This window comes from Drosophila sulfurigaster, chromosome 2R, assembly GCF_023558435.1.
Source record: "Drosophila sulfurigaster albostrigata strain 15112-1811.04 chromosome 2R, ASM2355843v2, whole genome shotgun sequence".
Taxonomy (NCBI): domain Eukaryota; kingdom Metazoa; phylum Arthropoda; class Insecta; order Diptera; family Drosophilidae; genus Drosophila; species Drosophila sulfurigaster.
Window position 1 is genome coordinate 35,054,665 of NC_084882.1, and position 23,774 is coordinate 35,078,438.

Genomic DNA, 23,774 nt, shown 5'->3' on the forward strand with positions numbered 1-23,774 from the left:
TGTTTTGTTTGATTGTGTTTGTTGTGCATGATATCTCACTTTGATTAGTGCTATATATGTAGTAACAGGGAATATTTGGCACTCGACAACAATTAAGTTTTGTTTCGTTTCTGTTTCATTTATATGGCAGCAGCAGCTGCTCCTGCTGTTCCTTTTCGTCCTTCGCTCATGGAATGTGTTTGCTGTGCCGCGATGGCTTCGGCGGCGGCGTTGGCGGACGCGGTTTGTTGGCATCTGGTGTCTGCACGCTAAAGTTCGTGGCCTCCAAATACTCGTACGTGGTGTTTGTAATACTGGTCTTTGTCAGCGTTGTGGTGCTGATGCTGCTGCTGGTCGTGCTCGTATTGCTGCTCAGCACATTCAACATTGTGTAGTTACTTGGATTCCAGTCCAAACTATGCGACAGGCTGCTAAAGTCCGTCGAGTCGCGTGTCTTGGCAGGCAACGGCGGTGGTCGAATGTCCTCCTCTGAAGTAGAATCGGTCGTTTCTAGAGTGACGAAATATTTGTATTAATAAGCGAATATAAAAGCTTTCTCCTTTGCACTTACCAACTGAGTTGCGATTGCTGCTCTCGGAGAGGGAGCGCGTGTCCGCAAATGTCTTGATGCTGGCCGTGGGCGTGGCAATGCTCGCTGGCCTCGATAAACGGCGTTCTTTTTCCTTCTCCGAACGCAGCGGCCGCTTGGGTGTCAGCTGTAAAATCGTAGTATTAAAAGAAGCTCAGCAATGTTTGATATATCAATCCTACCTCCTCGGTTAGCACACGCGGATCGGGTGTTTTAGGTCCACTCAATGAGGTGTTCGAAGCACTGGCCAGCGAATTGATGGAGGTATTAATTTCCTTCTCTGGAGTCGAGGTGATGGTGGTCAAAGGAGGCGTGTACCATTGGCTGTTAGTCACAGGCAAACTCAAGGCGTCGCGAGGCTGAAAATATAAAATATAATTTAGCTGAAGATCAATTAAAGAGTTAGCAATTGGTTTTACCTGCTTCATGGAACGTCGCTTAGCGGGCGTTTTGTCCTTGTGCTTGGTGCCTTTGGTGCTGCGCAAGAGCGAAAGTAAATAAAGCAATAAATTAAAAATAAAGTAAAAAATAAACCATAAGAAATAATAATCGATTAACAAATTAAAATCTTAAACTAAAAAAAGAGCAAGTAGCAAAAAGGAAGACAGATTTGTTACTTGAAGACGAAAGGAAGAATCAAAAGTAAATGTCAACTCACTTGGTATTGAAGCTTAAGCTCGCCAACGTGGACTTGATGGAGTTTGTAGGCGGACGCGGTAGAAACGTGGACTTCGACAGACCGCTGCTGCAATGGCAAAAAAAGACTTAGTAAATAGAGTACATAAAGTAAACAAAATCGTAGCTTACTCGGAGGATCCCATGCTGGTCTCCGACAGTCGATTGTTGCCGCTGTCGAAGAGCGCCGGCAAAAAGGAGTTTGTGCGTCGCATGATCACCGAATCGCGTTCAATCTTCAAGTCACAGGTCTTGCGACCGTAGCGTGACTCCACGTGCTGTTGCATGTCTGCAAAGCAGCCTTCCAAATGATCGTGCAGTGCCTTCAAGCTATCAGGCGCTTTCTGTCTATGCAGGCGAATTGCTAAGGAAGAAATCAAAATATAGTATTATGAGATAATCCATAATAAATCAATTTCCAAAGTGAGCCTTACCAATTTTCAGCAGTGGTATCTGCAAAGCAATCAATTCCTTGAGCTCCTCGACCAGTTCCTTGTCATCGGGATGCTGCTCCACATACTCCTCGGTGAGAAAAGCTTCCTCGTACTTAGCAAAGCCGCCCATAACAGCGGGATCGACAATGCCATTAAGTTTCATGGTCAGCTGATTAATGGTCAGACTCTCGTCGCTCTGATGCAATATGACCAGCTGTCGAATGTCCTTGTTGGTCTCCTTCATGATCTCCACAGCATGCTCGAGTGGCGATATCTTGAAAGTATGCGCATCCACAACGGGGAACCAGCGCAAGATGCCCGGCAGTGGGAACTGCGTGATGAGCTCGGTGCGCTCCAACCAAAGGTTTCTCACATCATCCATGCCACCGCCACCGGTGCTGTCGCGGAATGGTCGCGAGAATTGAAACTTTTGCACATTGTTCGAAGTGAAGTACTTGACGATCTCGTTCGAGATGATCTTCTCGTTGAATTTAGAGAATGCGGCATCCATGATGGGCTCTACCTTGTTGACTTGTATGAACTGCCCATCGCCATGCGTTATATCCTCGCCTGGTGCCTCCAGCGTTTGCATGAGCTCCGCCTGCGGATGCTGCACCAGCATGCGGGAGCAAAAGTCGCTGAGACGCTCGTATTCCTTACCGCGGAAAATGTAGACTTTGTTCTGCAGCAGGCGTGGAAATCCGCAGCCATAGAAACAGACTCTAAAGTATTCGGAAGTGTGTCGCAACTCCTTGAGGATCTTTTCAAAGAACTGCGCCATGCGCTTCAACAACTCTGCCAGCTTAATGTAGTCATAGATCTCCTCTTCGTACTGCTGGGCGAGCACCTTGCACATATCGATGGCACATTCCCATTGCTTGCCCTTGTCAAAGTAGTCCATGATCTCAAAGTAGAGCGCCTCCTTCAGCTCCCGGTGCGTGCGACAGTTGCTGTGACGATAACTGCGCAACTGTGGCGACAATTCCGTATCATTCCATCGCAACAATTCCGTGTGCAGCTTGAGCGTGAATGCTGCCTCTGTGTAGTTCTCGAATTCCATGTGCAGAGCGCACAGTTTGTAGACGTAGCGTATGTACATTTCCTTGAGATCCACCTCGGAGTAGAACTGCAGCAGCGAGAAAGTGCAGGCCATGCGATTCTCCTTGCTCTCATCCTGAATGATGCAGCGATACTCGAGCAGTTTGTCCATCAGCTTCGTCACCATGGCCACAAAGCTAGTGCCATCCACATTAAGCGTATTGTGTGCGGCGCAATACTCCAGCATGATCTTCTGGAACAACTCTTTGTACTCCTGATCACCTTTGCCTGGAAATAGCAACAAATTAGCAAACTTTTAAGGAAATTACTGCTGTCTTAACTTACCTGCTCCAATGAGTATGTCCAGCTTCTCGATCATGGCCGTCTTAAACTCGCTAAAGTTGCCCTTGTGATGGGCGTTATTGTGCTTGGTGTCGCCATAGCTCTCCAGCTCCAGCCGGGAGCTATAATACTCGCACTGCATCATGTCAAAGAAGATGGGAATCGTTTCACGTCTTAACTCCGTTTCGGGTATCATGCTCATTTCCAGTATGGGCTCCACCAACTGAGGCACAAACTTGGGCTTGTGCTTGCCCAGCTGGAACCACATCTTGCGTATTTCCTTGGCGGTGTCCTTGCGTATATCCCGATAGCGAGCAAACACTATCTGCCGCTTGTTGTCATTGAAGTCGTTCAACTGCAGCGGCGATTGCACCAGGAAAGCAATCGAGCACTGGAAGAAATTCGACCAGATCTGTTTGTCAAACACCGGACAGAGGAAGTAGTCAGTGATGACCATGCTCAGCTGCTGCAGTGCACCCAGTATAACGGTATTCTGATGCATGATCATGTCCATCCAGTCGCGTGGAAACACAGCCTTCTGATGCGGTGAAACGAGCTCCTCAAACACCAAGAGGATTTCGATAATAAAGTCCTTGAGCTCGCCCTGCTGATGCAGATCGTTGACGAAGTATTTGTAGTGCTGGGCATCCATGCGCTGCAATATGCCCAGCATGATGGCTATAAACTGACCCACGACGCCTGTATCCCGATCTAGAGCATGCGCCGCCTTCATCACCTGCCGCAGCAGGATGATCATAATGTCTCGCACATCGTTGTGCGTGGGTCCCACATCGGAGCGATAGAGCAGCTTGAGGATGTTGTTCATAATGTTGATGCACTCGGCAATCTAGCAGCAAAATTAAAGGAAATTAGTGAAGTTCGCATTGTAAAGCGGGCAAAATATTTATGCTAGCATTAATTTATTATCCTTTCAGGTGTCTGCTGGCAACCTAGTAGCTAACAATAATTAAATTGATTAAATTAATGTTTAAATTAGTTGAAATAACACAAAAAACGTTTGCAAATCGGGGCAAAAACACATTGAACATTGCAAGGAGGCTGCGCAAGTAACATTAACAAATTTGGCGCCTGCCAATTGCGATCAGTTTGGAGTGCTGTAGCAGTCAGCTTGTTATAGGCCAACAGCAAGTTGCATTTTGTGGGCTATAGCAGTCAGCTTAGCAACAGCAAGCTGCGTCTTGTGTGACGTAGCAGTCAGCTTGTCAGCAGCAAGTTGCGTCTTTTTTGCTGTAGCAGTCAGCTTTCCTGAAGAGGTTAGAAATTGTATGCTCTAGCAGTCAGCTTTCTACAGCTCTGTGAAATGATTGCAATTGGCGCAGCAAAGCTTAAAATTAAAAGCCATTTTGAGCGTTAAAAGTGCACAAATCACCGGCAAGTGCAAAATGGCAAATAAAAAAACATAACTTAAGCTTACAAAAACTATAAATAATTAAAGTAAACTGCTTCGCTTTGGACGTGCGTTACATAGGCCTGATTGATCTGTGATTGATTGATTGGTGTAAAAGTTCTATCGAGATCGAGATCGATTTCGTTTTGTTTTGTTTTACCTTTTTATTGGCGGTCGTTTCACGTGTGTGCAGGTAGGATTTTGCTTGTCCGAGCACTTTGGCGGCTTTCGAAAGATTCTTTTCTTGCTGCCAGATATCGGTTTTCGAGTCGCCCTATTCATATAGTAGTATATAACACAATTATGATAGCGTGTGTGGGCCCCACGGTGGGTTTTATAGTTGGAAAAACATTGGGATAACATTTAGTTCGATCATGAGAATTCAACCAGTACGTATTAAGAAGTATGTACTTATTACAGACAAATGAGGTGTGACAGAAAGAGAGATAGAAAGAGAGTAAGAGAGAGAGAGAGAGGTGGACGTTCCAGGTGTACATACATATACATTCGCATTATATACTGTGCCTGTTGTGTGGATTGTGTGCGTAGTGCTTATTTACTTGATTGAGAGAGATATGTATGCATATTTTGTACGACAAACTAGAACACCAGTTGGTCAGATACATTGGGGTGAGTGGTGGGGGGTTGATTGAGATTGGATTGTGAGCTTTAATGAGCTTTTTGATGTGCTTGAATGTGTGCTTTCGATGAATTGCCAATTTATGCAATTGCGATATAAACATTGATTACAGAGTTTGTATACATACTAAATCAACACGCTCAACTAACTAACGGCAAACCCAGACGTACTATATAAACACTTATCGACGATGAGGATCAATCGATCGCTAACTAAACAGTCTAACAAAACACATAGATATACATACATATATAGCGTACTATGTAGTAATTGTATACTCTTAAACTAGATAACATAAATTATATGTGTGTGTGTGTGTGGTGTACAGAGTGCTTAAGTCTAGGACATTGACAATTAAAAATAATACAACAAATTACAGACACAAGACAAATAAACAATAATAAATGCATTCCAATTAGTTGCAGTGTTTTCCAAAAAAAAAAAAATAGAGTCTCTAAAACGCAGACGCAGCATGCTTAAGACTAACTAAAAGTTTCTCGCAAGAACTACAAAATACATAAAATAAATCTTGATCGAAGAGTTGCAAATTATCGAAGCAACGCAGGCGATAGTTATGAAAATACTATCGATAGTTGTCGATGAGTTTGCGGTTCTCTTCGATCTTCTGGAAACTGAGCAAAATTAAGACACTTCACATGCCAAGTTGATGTCGCAATTTTCGGTCAAAATGGAAAGCGCTTTTCATATTTAAAGCGTTTGGTAATTATGTAAGTATAATTGGTGATTTTGAATGTTAAAATTTGTTTTGATTTATTTAATTAGAGTTCGCTGTGTTGTATTGAGAATTAGTTACTTTTAAGCTTGAACATGTGTCGGAGTTATGTTTTAATTTTGCTGTCTTGTTTGGTGCATTCCACAAGACTTGATTCGAGTTTGTATCATTAAACACAGAATTGAAACGATGCAATTTTAGATTATAAACAGAATGCAATTGCCAATGAATCAATTATTAGTGGCACAAGCAAAGTGTAATTAACTGAACTTTCACATACCTCATCGTTGCTCTGAAGATGATCCTTGATGTGCTTGCAGAATACCGGCAACAATATGGCACGGCATTTCGGAGAGCTGAACAGCTTCGTCTCCACAAAGTCCTTGATGCAGCCCATCTTTGATTGCGTCAGACGACGTTTCGGGAACTTTTCCAGTATCTCCACAATCGAAATGCTGCAAGTACAAATTTATTATTACTACAAGTTGAATTTAAAAATCAAAATGGAAACGCACCTGAGATGCACTTCATCGAAAACCTCCATCAAATCCGTGGCCACGGTGTGCAGATTCTTGAGCAAGGCACCTTCGGACTTTAGCAGATTGCTGGGACATCCAATCATGTCGACGAACATTTTGAGCAGCTCCTGCAAACGCGTAGCAAAGTCCACGTAATCCGCATTGCAATTCATGGCCGCATATAACACGCGAGATCGGATAACAAACTTCATCACGTAGTGCAAATAACGTGTTGTCTTGTAGAGGCGGCGCACAGCGGGACTTTCCTCTAGTTCAATGCCATCGGCAGACTTTTCGCACGGCGTAATAGCATCTCGTATATTCCGCATCAGCACATCCATAAGTTTACTGTAGAATACATAAATTAACAACGATTGACAGCTTGTAATCCTCAAGATTAACTTACGTGTAAGCCAAGGTAGCGGAGAAGCTTTCGTTAATGTAGACATCGAGCACGGTGAGAAAGTGTTGATACTTCAGATCGGACACCGTTTCAATCAGATGAATGATGCTCATGAAGACCAGCTGATCGTATTTCTCGGGCTCTTCATTCTCCACGAGTATGTTGAACAGAGCATCGAGTATGTCCTGCAGAAATTTGACCACCTCCTCGCCTGGCACATCCGACAAGGCATTCAGAGACTGCTCCAGCCGCTCCTTGTGCGCCGACCAATGAAGCAAACCCAGCAGACTCACTAGAAAAGATATAGTCTCATAAATAAATCATTCACAAAGTATATTATGTGATCATGCTTACCGCTCTGTGTCAGCTTTGTGCTGCACAGATTGACGCAGATGCTGAGCTGATCCTTGGGCAGCAGACTCAGTCCGCCAACCGATGGTTTGGTGCCCTGCAGCTCAGCTGTTGTCGCCGGCAGTTCCATGTAGCAATTGGCCACGGTTTTGTCGTATTTCTTGTGATCAATCTTATAGACGGCGAGCACATGCTGTCCCTGGGGTATTGTAGTGCCATTCGACTGCATAAGACGCACATAGGCGAGGCCAAAAGGCTTCTCGGAGCGATCCTTTTGCTCGTTGCTGCTGCGATGCTTGAGCGTAAAGCGCAGATGGCATTGCTTGAACTCCTCGATGGGTACATGAATCTTAAACGTCTCCTGCCACTTGGGCTTGTCGTCGTGATAGTAAACTACCGATTTGTACTCATCGATGGGCGGATGCCCGGCGCCAATGCTCATCACGCCAGGCACCAGTTGACCCTGCTCGTTGGCCACGCAGACTGTGACCTCGACATTCTTCTCCGATGTCTTGGCAATGCGTGCAAACTCGCCGCTGCATATAGTTAAATAGAGATCGTTGCGCACATCGCCGGGCAAGATGACTTCGGGGAAGCCCATCTTGCGTGCCACGGGCACATTGGTGTGCACCAGCCGTGGAAAGTCCTCCTTGATCTGTTTAATGTCGCCACGCAGCACTTCAAAGGTGACTGCCATCTTTGATTCAATTTTGCCAATATCCTTGTTGGCAATCAGCTTGCGCAGCGTGCCATCCAAAGTGTCCTTTTCGCACATAATGAACGGCAAGTCGAGGTTGCCGCGAAAGTCCTCCGGCTTGCTGATGATGGGCGTCAGATCCTTGCAGGCCACCCCAAAAGGACGTCGCATAATGTACTCTCCAGTGCTGCTTGAGGAGCCATTCGAGTTCACAGACAACTGCGAATGCTTGCGACTGGCAGCTGTCAGCACACTGTTGGCAATACTCATGCTGGTGCGCTTAGAGTCTGTCGAATCCTTCACCTCCATGGTGCCAATGCGTATGGCATAGCACACCAGATACATCTTCGAGATGCTCAGATCACTGCGGCTGAGATCGGTGAACAGCACGCGAATATTATCGAACTGATCAACATCACGGGCGATGCCGGTGCGTGACCATTTCACCACATAGTTCTCGCTGATGGGTTTGTGTGTCTCGCCATCGAAGAGCGTGAAGAGCAGGTCCGAATCCTCTTGGAACTTGCACACAAACGCATTCACATGCAGCAGTATGTTGTGCGAGTATTTGTTGTGGCCACGCAGCGAGTCGCGATCACTTGACAGACGCTGTTCGAGATATAAATCGATTATTCGAAAAGCAATTTAACATAATTTGATTATTCCTTGCTTACATTTGCCTTCTCAATGCGTTGCACTGCATTCATGTGATTCTCATACAACTCCGTAGTGCAGATGGCATTTGTGTCCAGTATATCGCCACTTTCGTCCCTCACAACCATATCGAGACCGAGCAACCGATTGCCGGTGTCAATTTGTGCCGTCGCCTGCAGCTTCACCTTGCGCATCTCGTCGAGCGGAAGATTTCCCGAGATCAACGCTGTTCGATTGATGCTCAGCTCATTCATCTTGCGTCGTATCTTCTGAAAGTTTGGATTTGTGCTCTGCAAAAAACATAAAATTAGTTTCGTTGGATATTTAAGTTTCAAGATGAGCTTACCAGAAAGTAATTTTTGGCAATTCCGCCCCACTCGAGCATCACTTTTGTGATCTCCTCGACGATATCGGTTCGCTGTATGCAATACTCCCCATTCACAATGCTGTATTCACACAGATGCACATAGCTCTTGGGAAAGATGCCGCGTGTTTCCTTCGCCCTGCAAAACGGAAACGCAACGAGACAACAATAAATAAATAAAAAGACAACCAACCAAATACACATATAAGCATATTAAAATGTGGCCTGCATATGGCACAAATGCTGGCAAAACCAACAAAAAGACATACATTGATAATTGTGGATATAGAAACGAGGGCAGTTCTAGGGGTTCAACAAAGGAAAGTATGTTAAAGGAATGAAAAGGAAAGCAAGTTGGGTAAGGAAACAATAAATCAAACAAATGCCATAATTTAGAGGATCTTTCTTTACAATTTTATTTTATTTTTTAAGCAGATAATTCATATTATTCAAAAGCAATACGTAAATAGTTTAGTTTTATTTTTCAAATATCAACAAAATCTTTCATCTTTTTACAAAAGGTTTCACTTTATCATTGAAGAAGGAATCATCAGTCAGAATCTCTAAATACAAAATTTATTTTATTTTCTTAAGTAGATAATCCGCATTATTCAAAAGTAATACCTTTACAACATAGTTTTACTTTTTAAATGTAAACACTATCTTTAATTTTTGTATTAAAGGTTTAAATTTAATGATCGAAGAATTTTTAGAGAGAACCTCTAAACTAATAATTTTTTAAATATTCAATTTATTGCTAGAAAATATTTTGTTGTATGAAAATTTTAATTTCACAACAAAATAATACTACTAATAATAATCATTGAAGAACAAATCATCAGAGAGAACCTCTAAACTAATTAATCATTAAAAATTCAATTTAATCATAGAAAATATTTAACCATTGTATTAAAAATTTAATATTACTAATAAATATTACTATTACATTTTGAATATCTAAGGTTACGCTTTAATCATTGATTCATTGAGAACTTCTAAACTAATTAATCATAAAAAATTCAATTTAATCATTGAAATAAAATTGGAATTTTACTAATAAATATTACTATTACATTTTGAATATTTAAGGCCACATTTTAATCATTAAAGAAAAAGAGAAACTATAAATTACTGAAATTGTTCATAGAAAATGTTTTATAATTTTGCTAAAATTGGAATATTACTACAAAACATTACTATTTAAAGGTTAAACATTACTATTATTTTGCATATTACTCAGCAGAAGATCTCAGAACATAAAAATTACTTTGAAATATTAAATATTAGGAAAATATCTGACATTATTCAGCTAGTAGAATAAAGAAAGAAACCTAAAATCAGTTTTTAATGTACTACAACTTCAAGAGCAACCCTCGCACTTAACATATGTTGACATATCTATGTAGTTTTATATATGAGTTATGCACGATATATGCTTATAACTGCAGCGTGACACAATTCATCGTCGCCGCTGATGAATTACTCAACCCAACCCTCGACTCAACTCGACTCGTCGCTGAAGCTTCGAACTGTCGTTGGGGCAGGGCCTGCTCTGGAACTGGGGTTGAGGCAATGCTTGTAGGGAAGAAGATAAAGAGGGGTCAGAGGGAGAGACAGAGAGGGAGGAGGGCGCTGAGGAAGTGCGCGCAAAGTGTGACACTCGCAAATGAAATGGAATGCTTTAATTTGGCTCAATTCAAAACTTGACATGCGGGGGTGGCCGCATTAATTGACTGCGAGGCAACAATCAACCAACACAAGTTGAGTAGTTGTCGCATAGAGACGCATTCATTCATTATTCAAGAACTATCAATCAGTAGACAGTTAACTCCTCCTTTTCCTCCCCATCCATCCCTGAAGATCAATCTCTTTAAAGTGACAAATAATTCCAATGAACTTGGGGCAGGTAGAAGGCGACTCCCAACTGACCTTCAATATCCGAAATTGATTCGAATCACATCGAATTAGATGGAGAACAAACAAGCCAAGGAATTGGAGTTGCTTATCGTTGGAAAATCGTGAGAAAATGCGCAATTAAAATTGATATTCTTTTCAATAAATAAACAAAATGGGAGGCCGAAACAAAAGCAAATACGAAAGGTTATCACGACGCATTGAATTTCTTTTTAAATGCCTCACACTCTCACACACACACTCTTTATAGTATTCTACTCATCATCACACTCACATTTTTATCGCCAGCAGCAATAAATTGTTGAATGTATAAACTACAGTGTGCCCCAGCATTAGCAAATGGACAGCAAACAATCGTCTCGAACTTGATCTAATCTTGACTCTTTCTTTTTATTTATTTATTTTCAACATGTTCTATGGGTCAGCAAGTGATGAAGAAAAGGTCAGTTAGCCAATCGCGATACGATTGTTGTTTGTTCAACGTTCTACGCTGCATTGTGGCTACTGTATCTGTGAATCGCGTTGTTGTTATGCTCGGGCAAAAAGATAAGACGCGCCTTCAAGACACAAACATCGATAGATAAATTTAAAGTAAACCCCTCTCCAAAAAGCAAAAGGGTCAGTCTGCCACCATATCGAGATATCATTTTTTCTCTTCTACTTATTTTCCGGCCACATGGCCGCATCTGCAGAGAGAGATGATGAAAATGAGGGAAAGGGTTAACTACAGATTGCATGTTAAGTATTGGGAAACATGGCACAGATTCTAACAAGCTGTGCGATCGTGTAAACAATAACAAATAACAACGTGGCCAACAGCTGGTTACCTGATTTATGCATCTCAACTCAACTGAACTCGATTCTAGAGCATTTCCGTTGTCTGCAGTTCTTGTTGAAAAGCGAGATTCAACTGAGAAAAGCGCTGATACAATCATGTATACAAAAGTGCCAAAGTGGAAGTGGAAGAATGTGTGCAGAAATGGAAAGTAGATGAGATCTTTATCAGCCCACGCAAATACCCTGTAAAAGTGGGAGTGCAAAGCGGATAGCTACAACTGTCAAAGGTGAAATTTCTTTCTTAAAGAGTTTACTTTTAAACCCTATAAAAGTCGACAGACCGATTTCCTTCAAGTGAATAAACTGAGTAATCTAAAAATTCCGAAGAAAACTGTATATATAGAATAGAAGAGAGTAGAATATAATCGAATGGAATACAATATAATAGAATATTATAGCTAAACAAATTGTAAGTTTTAATTCCTGAACCTTTAGGGAAAACTAACTACATATGTGTAATTCTTAGGCTAAACTATTTTCAGTGAACAAAATCATAAACTGAAACAGTTTTAAAAATAAGTAAAGATTACTCTTAAAGCTCTAAGATTTCTTTTAGAAACTTATTCTGTTTTACGATAAAGTTTATAAATTTGATAATTTTTTAGTTTGCGTACAAAAAAACATTTGCAAAATCATTCTTAGCTCTTATTAAAGTGCTAATCTAGAGCTATACTCAAAATAATAAAGTTTCTCGTACATAAAATTACCCATAAATACTTTCTTTCAATTTCCTAGAGTATTTTATGGTCCATCTTCTCTGCGATGTTCTCATTTATTTCCGTCCCATTAGTTTGTCTGTCTGAGAGCTTAATCAACTTGATTGTCGCAGGTGTGTGGGCGTCAATGTGATTGTCTTTAATCTGCATATCGTGTATTATTTGACTAAATTTCTAATTATTTGCAGTGTTTCTTTTTGATGACTCTCTCGAGTGGGAATATTTCATAGGAAAACGAGAGACTACGTTCGAGTGAAAGCCAAAATGAAAATCGTAGATAAGATGGGGAGATTAAAAAAGTGATTTGCATAATTAATCGGTCGGTATACTCACTTTTGTTTGTAGCCGTAGTACCAATGTGTGGTCTCTTTGAGTATGATGAGAGCGTCGCCGACATCCAAGTTGAGGCGATGTGGCTTCGTGTCCTGATCAAAATTGCATTTGGCTGTAAATCGTAGAGAGAGGAAAGGAAATGCTCGATTAAATATTAAATCAAAATAAAGTGAATCTAAATGTAAATGAGATTTATTTGCATCACCTGCCGCGGCTCAGCAATGAAACGAAACTGAGCCGAGCTGAGTTAGTGCAAAATCCGCAAGCTAGGTGAATCTAGCTCATCTAACATTTTGTTTTTTGGGGTGAGGGTTATCAATTAGTGAGCGAAAACCACATCGGAAACTAGGGTTGTCTACACATACTGATGATACTCTCTGGTGGCAGCTAGCGGATGGGGATTAAAGCATTTGGCATTGGCGCAGATATGACTAATGATGATGTTTGGGGGCACAGAGTGAAAAAACAAAATGATGCGCATGCTATGCGAATAAAAAACTTGAAACAACATTGCAAAACTTGAAATTAAACTATTGATATTTCGAAATATATAAAAAAGTATAACTCCCATTTAGTTCTCTCTCTTGAAATTCATCTCTTTATTTTGAATACCCGCAACTACATTCAAAATATACCATAGAGCCAAAGAAACTAAGTTAGTTGTTATATTTTGCACTCTATGGCATACTTTTACTATATCTGAAAAATATACCAGATTCTTAATAAAAGTAACAATCTAAGTTAGTTGGTATATTTATGCTAGCTAGTAGATTTCAATGTAGTAAAAATACCATAGCAGTTGGTATATTTTGCATCCTTTGGTATACTTTCATTACTTTGAAAGTATAAAATAGAGGCAAAATATACCATATGTCAGCCAAAGTAACTAAGATAGTTGGTATATCTTGCACTCTATGGTATATTTTCACTATATTCAAAATATGCTATGCAAATAAATGCAAAATATATTGTAAACCAAAGCTAAGTTGGTATATTTTGCACTTTATGCTAAATTTTGCTTCATTCACTGCATTAAAAATATCATTTAATTCAAAATATACCAGATTGCCAGCCAAAGCATTCATAATATACAATAGAATGCAAAATAAACAAGATTGTCTGAAAAATCAACTAACTAATTTAGTTGGTATATTTTGCGCTTTATGGTATATGCAAAATATACCAGATTGCCAGCCAGCAGCTAAGTTATAATAACCTTCTACCATACATACATATGTGTAGCGGTTATCATCAATATACTATATTTAACATTCAGAATATTTGTAGTATTTTTGCGGTATATTAATTTGGAATATTTTTAAATTAATACCGCTCTGTTTTGTGGGTATCTACGGTCACTCGACCGTAGCTTTCTTACTTGCTAAGCTTGTCATTTTTCTTGCAGTGCACTACGTGAGATTTATCTAACCGCTCACTTCCTATAGTGCGAGACTCAGTTCCGATAAGGTTCTAGCTATGTAAATGACGCATTTCGATCGCGTCAAGTCGAGAAATGGAAATGGAAATGCGACAGAGAGAAGTAGATAGTGTTTGTGGCGTCTCTCGACGAGGATTGTCACAAAGCTTGAGCACATAACAGACGCTTGAGTTGCAGCCGCTGGCGACATCGTCGTCACTTCCTCGCCCGATAATGAAAGCCACAAACACAACTATAGTAAATATAAGTTGTCTCTGTGTATGTGTGTGTGTGTATAGTGTAGATACAATTGTGGCACACAGCTGCAGGCGACGCCAAAAGCAGACGCAACAGCAACGACAATAATAAAGAGGAGCCGCTGCCTTCGCGTGGCACGCCCCGGGTGGTTGTGGCTGCTGCTGTGGCTGTGGTGATGGCGGCGTCACTTGCCACCGTCCCGGTCCAATGACCGTTGTGCGATGAGCAAGCATAACAACAACCAGCGAGAACGACCTCCACAGACCAACAACAACAGCAACGACAACGACACAATGAGTAGCAGCAATTTGCAAAAGGTATTATTTATTTATTTTTCTCGCAGTTTGTGTGAGATTTTCTGGATCTGCCCAATTGCATGGAAAGTTAAGCCCGCTCCGAGTGGGTCAATTGTAAACCAACAACAACAACGAGTTAGAAAGCTACAGTGTAAAAAGAATTCGACTATCAGCTACCTGTTAACTAGAGGTGGAGAACTATCGATGGCACTATCGGGACTATCCACTATCGACACGCTCTCGATAGCGACGCGCACTCTCGATAGTGGACAATCGCTATCGTCGATAGTGGTCGATATTTTATCAAATTTCTTTGTATACCCGCATCGTCCGTAGAGTCAAAGAGGGTCAGCAAAGCAGGACAAATCATTTCAAATAGGCGTACAAAATTATTGGTTGAAATAAATATATAAATAGCAGTTAAGGTAAACCTAAAAAATACAAATTCTTATTATTTGAATAATAATTATTTATTATTTTTAGATAAAGATTGGAAAACCAATTTCATACTCTTATGCTTTAAACAAATATGGATTATTTTAAAAACTAATTAAATTATATTCTTTTACTGCACTATCGACAGCTATCGACGATAGATTTTCCTTGCTATCGGCGATAGTTGATAGTTTATGGAAACTATCAATCACTATCTATGGCGCAGACTATCGATAGTTCTCCACCTCTACTGTTAATGATTAGTTTTCAATTACTCTTAACTCTATCTATAACCTGTTCATCATAGTACTTGTTTTTTAAATAAATTTATGAATTAAAATACATATAATAAACTTTAAAAATACGTAAAAGAAAAAGGGACGCAATAGCTCAAATCAGTTTGACGCAATATGAAATTGTTTCTTAAATAACTTATTTATGTTCAAATGTGGTCACTAATATTGAATACCCCTTCCACTTGACGCTGCCGGGTATAGCAAACACAACACAAAAACGAAGCACTCGAGCACGTCGAAACTCATTGAATGAGATTACTATAGACTTGCAACATTTATGGAATGCATTATAACTACGAGGAAATTGATGGCTTCGAGAGCGGAGCGGAGAGGAAACAAAACAACAAATTAATTATAGACTTCCTAGAAACAGAGCTAATAAAAGTGCAATAACTATGTGTTAATATGGAAAGGGAAAGTCCATGGACAACCGCAAAAATAATCGCAAAAGAAATTTGCAGAATTTAATGACGTTGTGGGTAAGCCAATAATACGAAATCAAAGCTATTTAAATCAAAAAAAAAAAACATTTATTAAACGCACTTTGAAACAAGCAAGCTATTATCTTGAGTTTATGTGAAGTTAATAAATGTGAACTTCTGAATCTTTTAAATAACATTGTAAAAAGATAAATATACATTCAATCAAACTAAAGTTTAATGTTTGAAACACTTTTGCAAGCTATTAATTTATGTGAACTTCTGAAACTTTTTGATAACAGAATTGCTTAAAAAAAAAACCATGAAATTGTCAAAAGATAAATATATCTTTTAAATAACAGAATTGCTGAAAAGTTATATGAATTTGTGAAAAGATAAATAATATATTTTTCTCCCAACTAGAAGTTATTATGTTGAGCTTTATGAAGTTAATTAGTATGAATTTCTGAATTTTTTAACTAACAAAATTGCTTAAGAAAACCCTTAATTTTTAAAAAATGAATATATTTCTCTTTTATCAAACTAAATTTGAATGTTTGAACAACTTTTGCAAGCTATTAGTTTATCTCAACTTCTGAAACTTTTAATAACAGAATTGCTATGAAAAAAGATAAATATATTTCTCTGTATCATTTAACTAGAAGTTATTATGATGAGTTATATGAAGTTAATTAGTATGAACTTCTGAATCATTTAAATAACAGAATTGCCTAAAAAAAATCCACCGAATTTGTCAATTTTTCACTTCTGAATCTTTTAAAGAACAGAATAACTTAAGAAAACCAATGAAAGTTTTAAAAGATTAATATATTTCTCTCCCAATCAAGCTAAAGTTTAATGTTCATACCCAGCATAGATGCGAGACACGATTGCAAAAGAGTATGAAAAGTTAAGAGGAGGCGTTATCAATCGAGTTTCCAGTCTCTACTCGACAGTCGACATTTACTTTATCGACGACTTTCTCTGCTTGCTGTTCTCTCTTTCCAGTTATTTATTGCAATGCATTGCCAGCCCAGTAAATACATAAGTTCTTATGCAAACGTATACATATAAAAAGACTCCAATACATAAGTAATTACTGGGAAATGGAGAATGATTCATGTCGCTGGCGATGACGATGTCAACTCTGTTGACTCTGTGTTGCTGCCAATCAGTCAACGATTGGTGGGAGGGGTAGAGAGAGGGAGTGTAGGGGAGGGGGAGAACACACCTTGCGCTGAGGGATATTTGGCAATCAAAAGGTCATTAAATTGAACTCATTTCCTTTTCCAGTTGCGATAGTGCAACAAGCAGCAGAGTTTCGCCTAGACCTTCCAATCGGAATAGCCTTAATGGAATTTGTCGGCTAACGGAAACAAACGTGAATAATGAAATGCAAGAGCCTGGGCTATAAATAATCACGAGGGAGCAGGCCAAGTCACGGCTCAGTGGTATGGGAAAGAACGAGAACGGGAACGGGAACGAGAACGAAGAAAGGGTAGAGCACAGGTAAGTCAGGTAGCCAAGCCAACTTTATGGCCAACACACACACACACACACAGAGAGACTGGCCACAGTCAACAGTTAACGAGACAAATTGCGGAGGAGTGGTGACGACTCCCGTTGGAGCAGCAGCAGCGGATGCAGCTGAATGGATGTTGCCACCTTCTTCGCCAGTTGGAGCAGCAAGCACGTGTATGATGTGTGCTTGGCTACACTGAGAGAAACAACTTTGAAACACAAGTTTATTGTATTGTTTTTAAGTAAAATTCCAAAAATAAATTAAAATTTTGTTTGTTTATTTAAAAATGTACACTATGGATAATCATCACTTATAGTATATGGTTTAAATGGTAATTTTAAATTTATTGTTTCAAGAATTCCATAAAGAAATGCTAAAGCCAAATTCCAGCAAAATGTAAAATTGTTTTTGTGTATTTAAAAACGAAAGTGAACTATATATAATCAACATCAGCTAAAAATGAAGTTACATTTATAATCCTAAGTAAAATATAGTTTAAAAAAGTAAATTTCCATTTTATTGTTTCAAGAATTCCATAAAAAAAAACTTTGAAGCAAAATTCAAACAAACTTAAAATTGCTTTTTTTATATTTAAATCGACTTTAGCAAATAATGAAGTTACATTTATGAATTTAAGGAATATGTGGTTTAAAATGGTAAATTTTAATTTTATTTTTTCAAGAATTCCACAAAAAGAAATCTTTTAAGCAAAATTCTACTAAATTCTAAAATGGGTTTTTGTGTATTTAAAAATTAAAGAAGATTATAGATAATCGATAATATTTAAGTTACATTTATAAATTTAAGAAATAAATGACTTAAAATGGTAAATTTTAAATTTTATTGTTTCTAGAATTCCATAAAAAGTCTGCACTTGAAATATTGAGTACCAAAAGTACTTAAGCTATAATTGCTTCAGCTTGATTAGATATCATCATTTTTCTCTCTGTAGTTACCTGTGTATGTGTGTGTGTGTGTGAGCAAAGTGCAAGTGCAAGTGCAAATGAGGCTCAACTTGAATAACACAACAAAAAAAAGAGAAAAAACAAAACACAACAAAACAAGCATAATAAATGCAATGCAATAAAAATAACAACAAATTGCCAACAAGCAAAAACTACGACGCTTCGTCATCTTGTCACACTCAGTCATATACATATGTACATATATATCCATAAACATATATATATAAAGATGATCGTGACTGGACGAACCGAACGAAAGCAGCGACGTCTCATTTCGAATTTCAGGTTTGAATAGCACGCGGCTTGACGAACTAAACTTGCATATGAATACAAACGAATACAAATGAATACAAACGAATACACGTGAATACTTATGCAGGTAAGTGCTCGACACACGCAAGCTGTGAATGTTGTGTGAATGATGACGTCTGCTTCAAAGTCGAACAGTTCTGAATGCACTCAGCATTGTGAATGGATCGAACTAATATAAATAAAGTAGAATTTATGCAATAGTTCTATAAATTAACAGTGCTAAAAGTAGCAAACAAATATTTAAGGAATCTAGAATCATTTAACCTGTTGAATAGTAAAATGTCAAACTATAATTCCATTAAAATTCATTTGTAAAATTATCAATTATTACTAATTTAATTATAAATTAATTTAAATGGCTGGGAATTTCTTGATTAATAGCATATTTTTGCATCAAGTTCTATAATTATATTTCTGTTAAGCGTAGCACAAGTTTTCAGCCTCACTGTGCCTGATTCTCATCACTAATTCTATTGTTGTCTATGTCGTTGTTGTTTGTTCTCTTGTTGTTGCTGTTGTTGTTCTCGCGATGGCGCATTAAGTTAGCGTGTTCTCCAAAACGCTTTTGTTGCTACAGCGCCCGGTTTTGTTCTAAGCTGTGAGCTAAGCTATCTGTATCTATAGCTTAAAAATACTCACACATATGTAAGTATAGCTCTCATACACACACACGCGCATATGTGGAGAACACACATGTGAGCTAAGTTTGAGGGTCAATTATAATGTGGCTGAACAGTTAAGACGCAGCTCGGCAGCCTGGCTAATGCCTTATTTATACACATACTATAAGAATCTCCCTCTCTCTCTCTCTCTCCTTCTCGCACTATCTCGCTCTCTTGGGGCGCGCTTTTTATGGGCGTGTTGAAACTGAAAATTCTAAGTCAATTCTCATTCCCTCTTCCCACTGTTTCTTCTGCCTTCTGTCTCGCTTGTCGTTGTTGTTGTCGTTTTGCAAAAGTTATTAAACAAACATAATATTTTGTGGCCGCTGTCTTACCTAGAGACAAAAGACTGAACCCTATTTGTAGATAAGATTTTATGGCCAGTTGACAGTTACAGTTAATGGCGCCGCACTCGTAAAACCCACTAGAAGAATTACTCGAAAAATAAACTCAAAAAACAACCAAACCCAACTAAAAAGCGAAGGAACTGTTGGCGACAAAGTTTTTTTGTTATTACTATTATGGAGCGAACCATAAAAAGTACGTAGAGAATGTAAACCAAAACTTGACCTATTTGAGAGAGGCACAAAAAAATTAATGTTCATAGATGCGGAGCAAGGATAGCGACCGCTATAAACATACTTTTAAAATTATCCAAAAATAATTCCGAAAAATATTATGTTCAAGTGACTCAATGGATGCGTATGCTCCTGATTCATCTAGCACCTTTAACCCAGGGCTACGTAATACTAGAAGAGGCCGTAAATAGAAACCGGTTCCAACCGCCATGGTCGCCGCATGAGTCACCCTGTCGATTACGATGCCGATGCCGATACCAATACCAATACAATGGCCGCCCCCACAAGCGATGCTCCGTTACTTTCTACTTAGACTCAATTCGCCACAGCGCAACAACAACGCAATTTATGCTTAATTAGAAGCAATTTCAGCAACGAACTTTTTTGCTTTTTAGCCTTCCAAGATTACAACAAGTCGAGACAATCTTTTGACATTGGCAATCTACAACGGCAACGATTGAATTTCAATTTGGATTGCAAAATGGAAAGCGGAGATTGGGATCGAGATTGAGAGTGCGTTACAGCTGCCCTCGTCGTCAAATGGGGGAAGTTGGCTGCAGATTGTGGAAGATAACTAAATGGAAGTGGTTGTGAAGTAGTTTAGCCTGGGGGAGTTCCAGGGGAGAGGGAGACAAAGCTGTTGTACCAATTGCAGCTGCTCTGCAAGAACGAGAATAAGAGCAGGAGAAACAGAAGATGTCACTTGATATTTGGTCAAGTGCTAAATCTGTAAATACATGCAATACACAAAACGAAGTATGTATGTGTGTTACTGTGAGCAAGTTGTAGTAGTAGTGGTTGGGAAATGAAAAGCATTTGAAATTATGCAAATAAAGAGGCATTTCATGCACCACGAAAATTAACGAGCAAGAAAATTTTAATTAAATTGAGAAAACCACAAAACTCGTCGGAGTCAGAGCCACTCATCAATTCAATTCAACCCGTTCCGACTCCGCTCTCGCCTTCAGGCAACTCCTCTGGCTGTGTTTTTCAATGCACAGCCTCATTAAGTTTTACGTTTGCTTTTGTTGTTGTAGTTGTTGTTGTTGTTGCTGCAGTTGCTATTCAAATTTAGAAGTAGAATGCATGACTGGCTTTCCCGCTTCTACAGCCAGCAGTTTCACTATGACTCTCTCTCACTTGCACTGACTGCAAAGAAAGTAGTGCCAGAAGCGGTGAGTCAAGTGTAAACAGGAGCAACAGTGGGCAGGGAATTGAATGGGCAGGGGAAGGAGGGGGTCGACTACTGCAGGTGAAGCAGCAGACACTCAACTGAAGCCAATGTACAGTGGAGTAGCACGGCAAACGCCTGTCAGCTAGACGAAGACGACAACAAATCATCCTCACAAAATAGACAGACGAAAAGCGCGTGTATGAGTGAGCCACAGCAACAGCACGAGCGCGGGTGTGTGTGTATGCTTGTGTGTGAGTGCTCCCGCTACGCACTGCAAGGGGCCATATGCTAAGCAATGTGCGATCTGCCTTCCCCCACCATTTTTGCATTCAAATTGATCCCTTTCAAAGCATCAAAAGTGACAAATAAAAACGACAAACAAACAAAAGCTTAAGAAATTTTTCTATTATTTACTCGAAAAGTGGGACAGCGAATCGCATTTTTATCGCATTTCGAAATGCGTTTGCATTGTTGTTGTTGCTGTAGTAGTCGTAGTTATTGTACACACATACATATACACATCTACATACATGTATTTGCTTAGCGTTTAAATAGCTAAAAGACGCAGGCAGGCGTCAAAATTAAATATAATCAAAGAAACTATTGCAGCTACTGTAAGTGGCCGACTAAGAAATACCCCCTATCAGCGTAATTACTTTAAACTCAACAGCAAGTGTATAAAAGACAATAATTATAATACCCTCTTAAATGTAAACTTTTACTTATAGGGTATTTATGAAGCCCAAACTAGCGATAAGACAACAACAAACTAGAGTTGATAAGCCAAAAAGTAGAATTTCACGGCTAACAAATGCAGCGAGGATCAGTTGGGCAAACAGCCTTAAACTTAAAAGAGACAACTATATACTCTTGACAACACACACACACATGTTTATATGTGTATCATCTCCTTTGTCTGTGGAGGTTTCTCATTACAAGCGCGACAAATGAAACTAAACTCAATGTCGCCTGCAATCTAATTTGATATCGTTTTAATATTACGTACAACAAAAACGCCGCAGAATTTGATTAAGTTTATGGCCAGCGACGACAGCCAAAATCAGCGGACCATGCCCCCCCTGCCATCCATAGAGAGGGCGCAGACACGTGTAAATATAAAGAGCAAATATTGCGAGTGGAAAACCAAAGGCAATTGCAAATGAAACTTCCATTGAATGGAAGGGAATTGCGACAGTGTGATGGGTGTAATACTCACTAGTAGACTACCCATCCCATTGACATTTCTATACCTGCTACACACATTTCAGGTGTACTATCTAACGACAATTCATTGCTGTTGTGTGTGGAAAGGTCAACAAACAAAAGTGTCGACAATAAAAAAATTCACACGTAGCGAGGAGGGGATCGGTCGAACAACATTTCATGGTCATTGTCAATATGAATAGACTGGAATAATGCAATGGAAAATAGATGTTCTCGCTCGGATATGCATTTACTTATGTAGGCGAGTGTAAGTGAGCACGACGAGGGCGACGATAGAAAACAGGTTACAGGCGAGGGCTGTGAGATCGCATAATTTGTGGCTGCGTTGAAAAGAGAAAGAGGCTGTGTGTAAAACAGGATGAGATTGAAAGCAAAACGAAATTAACGTGCAGACAGCTCGTTCATTGTGCAGGAAAAAGGAGAGAAAAAAGAAGCTGTTTGTTGACATAGCGACCACATGGCCGGCGAGAGAGTGCAAGGGAGAAAAGATGCAGTCGACAACAACAACAAAAAGTTACCGTAGCAACGCAGCAGGGGAACCAGAAACCGAGATCCAAAGTCACACAAAATGTAAGCAAAGCAGTCTCAAGTGCGAGAGAGCAAGGTAAGAATATAGAGAGCAAAGAGAGCGCAACAGATCAGCAGTTGTTGTTGTTGGTTGCTGTCTTTTGTTAAGATATTTTTTGGAAGTGAGAAAGAAACACGCAGCGCACCCACACAGCGTGTAGTACTTGTTGTGATTTTCTAGGAAAAGGCAGCAGGCAGTAAATTTAAGCACTTTGTTTAAACATTTTTAGTCTAATGTTTGTTTAACTAATAATTTACAAGTTTCACGCTAAGCATTCCACAGCGTATCATTGAATTTGTATTTGTTTTGCGCTTTTCGCTTTGATTTTAAATTAACTTTTGCTAAATTGAGAGACTCACCAATGCCAAATGACTGCTTAGCATTGCAATCGCTCCACACAGTCATCTTGAATGGTTGTTGTTACTGTTGTTGCTTTTAACTTTTACCACTAACACTAACACACTATTAATCACACACACACATGCATATACTTCTATACACTTTCGTTTGCGCGAAAAGAAATAAAAAAGAAAACACAACGAACTCGTTGCGCGAAATTGAAAACAAAAACAATACTAAAAACGATTTACGAATTTCAAGCAACACGTAGTTGAATTTTCAATTTGCCGACAGCATTTGCATTCTCCTCTTCTGACTTGCACTTAATAAACATAATTTATTGCACAATTTATAATTGCTCTCTTGTTGTTGTTATTTGCACTTTGCTGCTGTCGTTAATTTGTTCTCATTTTGGGAGTTGGCCGCGCACCATCATAATTATAATCTCTGCTTACGCTCCCGCACGCACACACGCATACACTCGAGCGGGCATATTTCCACTTCGCTGTTTCTTTCGTTCACAATTAATTAATTAAGCGGAATGAACGTCGCGCGCGCAGCGAAGCATTCGTTTCAACTGTTGCTCGGCTTCTGTACCAACGGAGTGTGACCAATTGCGACAAGCGGTGGAATGCACACAAACAACGGACGACTGACAAAAATACAACCAAATATACTACTTTT

General features: G+C 39.4%; 1 protein-coding gene across 2 annotated transcripts; it reads right to left on the minus strand.

Annotated features, from left to right (window-relative positions):
* Positions 1–2: 2 nt before the first annotated feature.
* Positions 3–23,692, minus strand: LOC133836193 (dedicator of cytokinesis protein 1). Of its 2 annotated transcripts, XM_062266541.1 has the most exons (17): positions 23,111–23,692; positions 12,626–12,737; positions 8,808–8,964; positions 8,482–8,751; positions 7,114–8,416; positions 6,763–7,051; positions 6,354–6,704; positions 6,119–6,293; positions 4,626–4,739; positions 3,061–3,904; positions 1,678–3,003; positions 1,376–1,607; positions 1,227–1,313; positions 988–1,045; positions 751–927; positions 551–695; positions 3–489 (listed from the first exon to the last, which is right to left on the minus strand). In XM_062266541.1, exons 1-17 carry the CDS (start codon positions 23,154–23,156, stop codon positions 167–169), a joined length of 6,009 nt encoding a protein of 2,002 aa, XP_062122525.1. In that variant the 5' UTR covers positions 23,157–23,692; the 3' UTR covers positions 3–166. The 2 variants fall into 2 exon arrangements, with proteins under 2 accessions (XP_062122525.1, XP_062122526.1); XM_062266542.1 differs by lacking the exon at positions 4,626–4,739 and having other exon boundaries at positions 23,111–23,691.
* Positions 23,693–23,774: the final 82 nt, after the last annotated feature.

Excerpts from the sequence above, each read along its gene's own strand:
- LOC133836193 (XM_062266541.1), bottom strand. The coding sequence starts at position 23,156 with ATGACTGTGTGGAGCGATTGCAATGCTAAGCAGTCATTTGGCATTG. Across the intron at positions 6,294-6,353 it reads TTCGATGAAGTGCATCTCAG|CATTTCGATTGTGGAGATAC; the intron begins GTGCGTTTCCAT and ends TTGTACTTGCAG. Across the intron at positions 490-550 it reads CAGCAATCGCAACTCAGTTG|AAACGACCGATTCTACTTCA; the intron begins GTAAGTGCAAAG and ends TCGTCACTCTAG.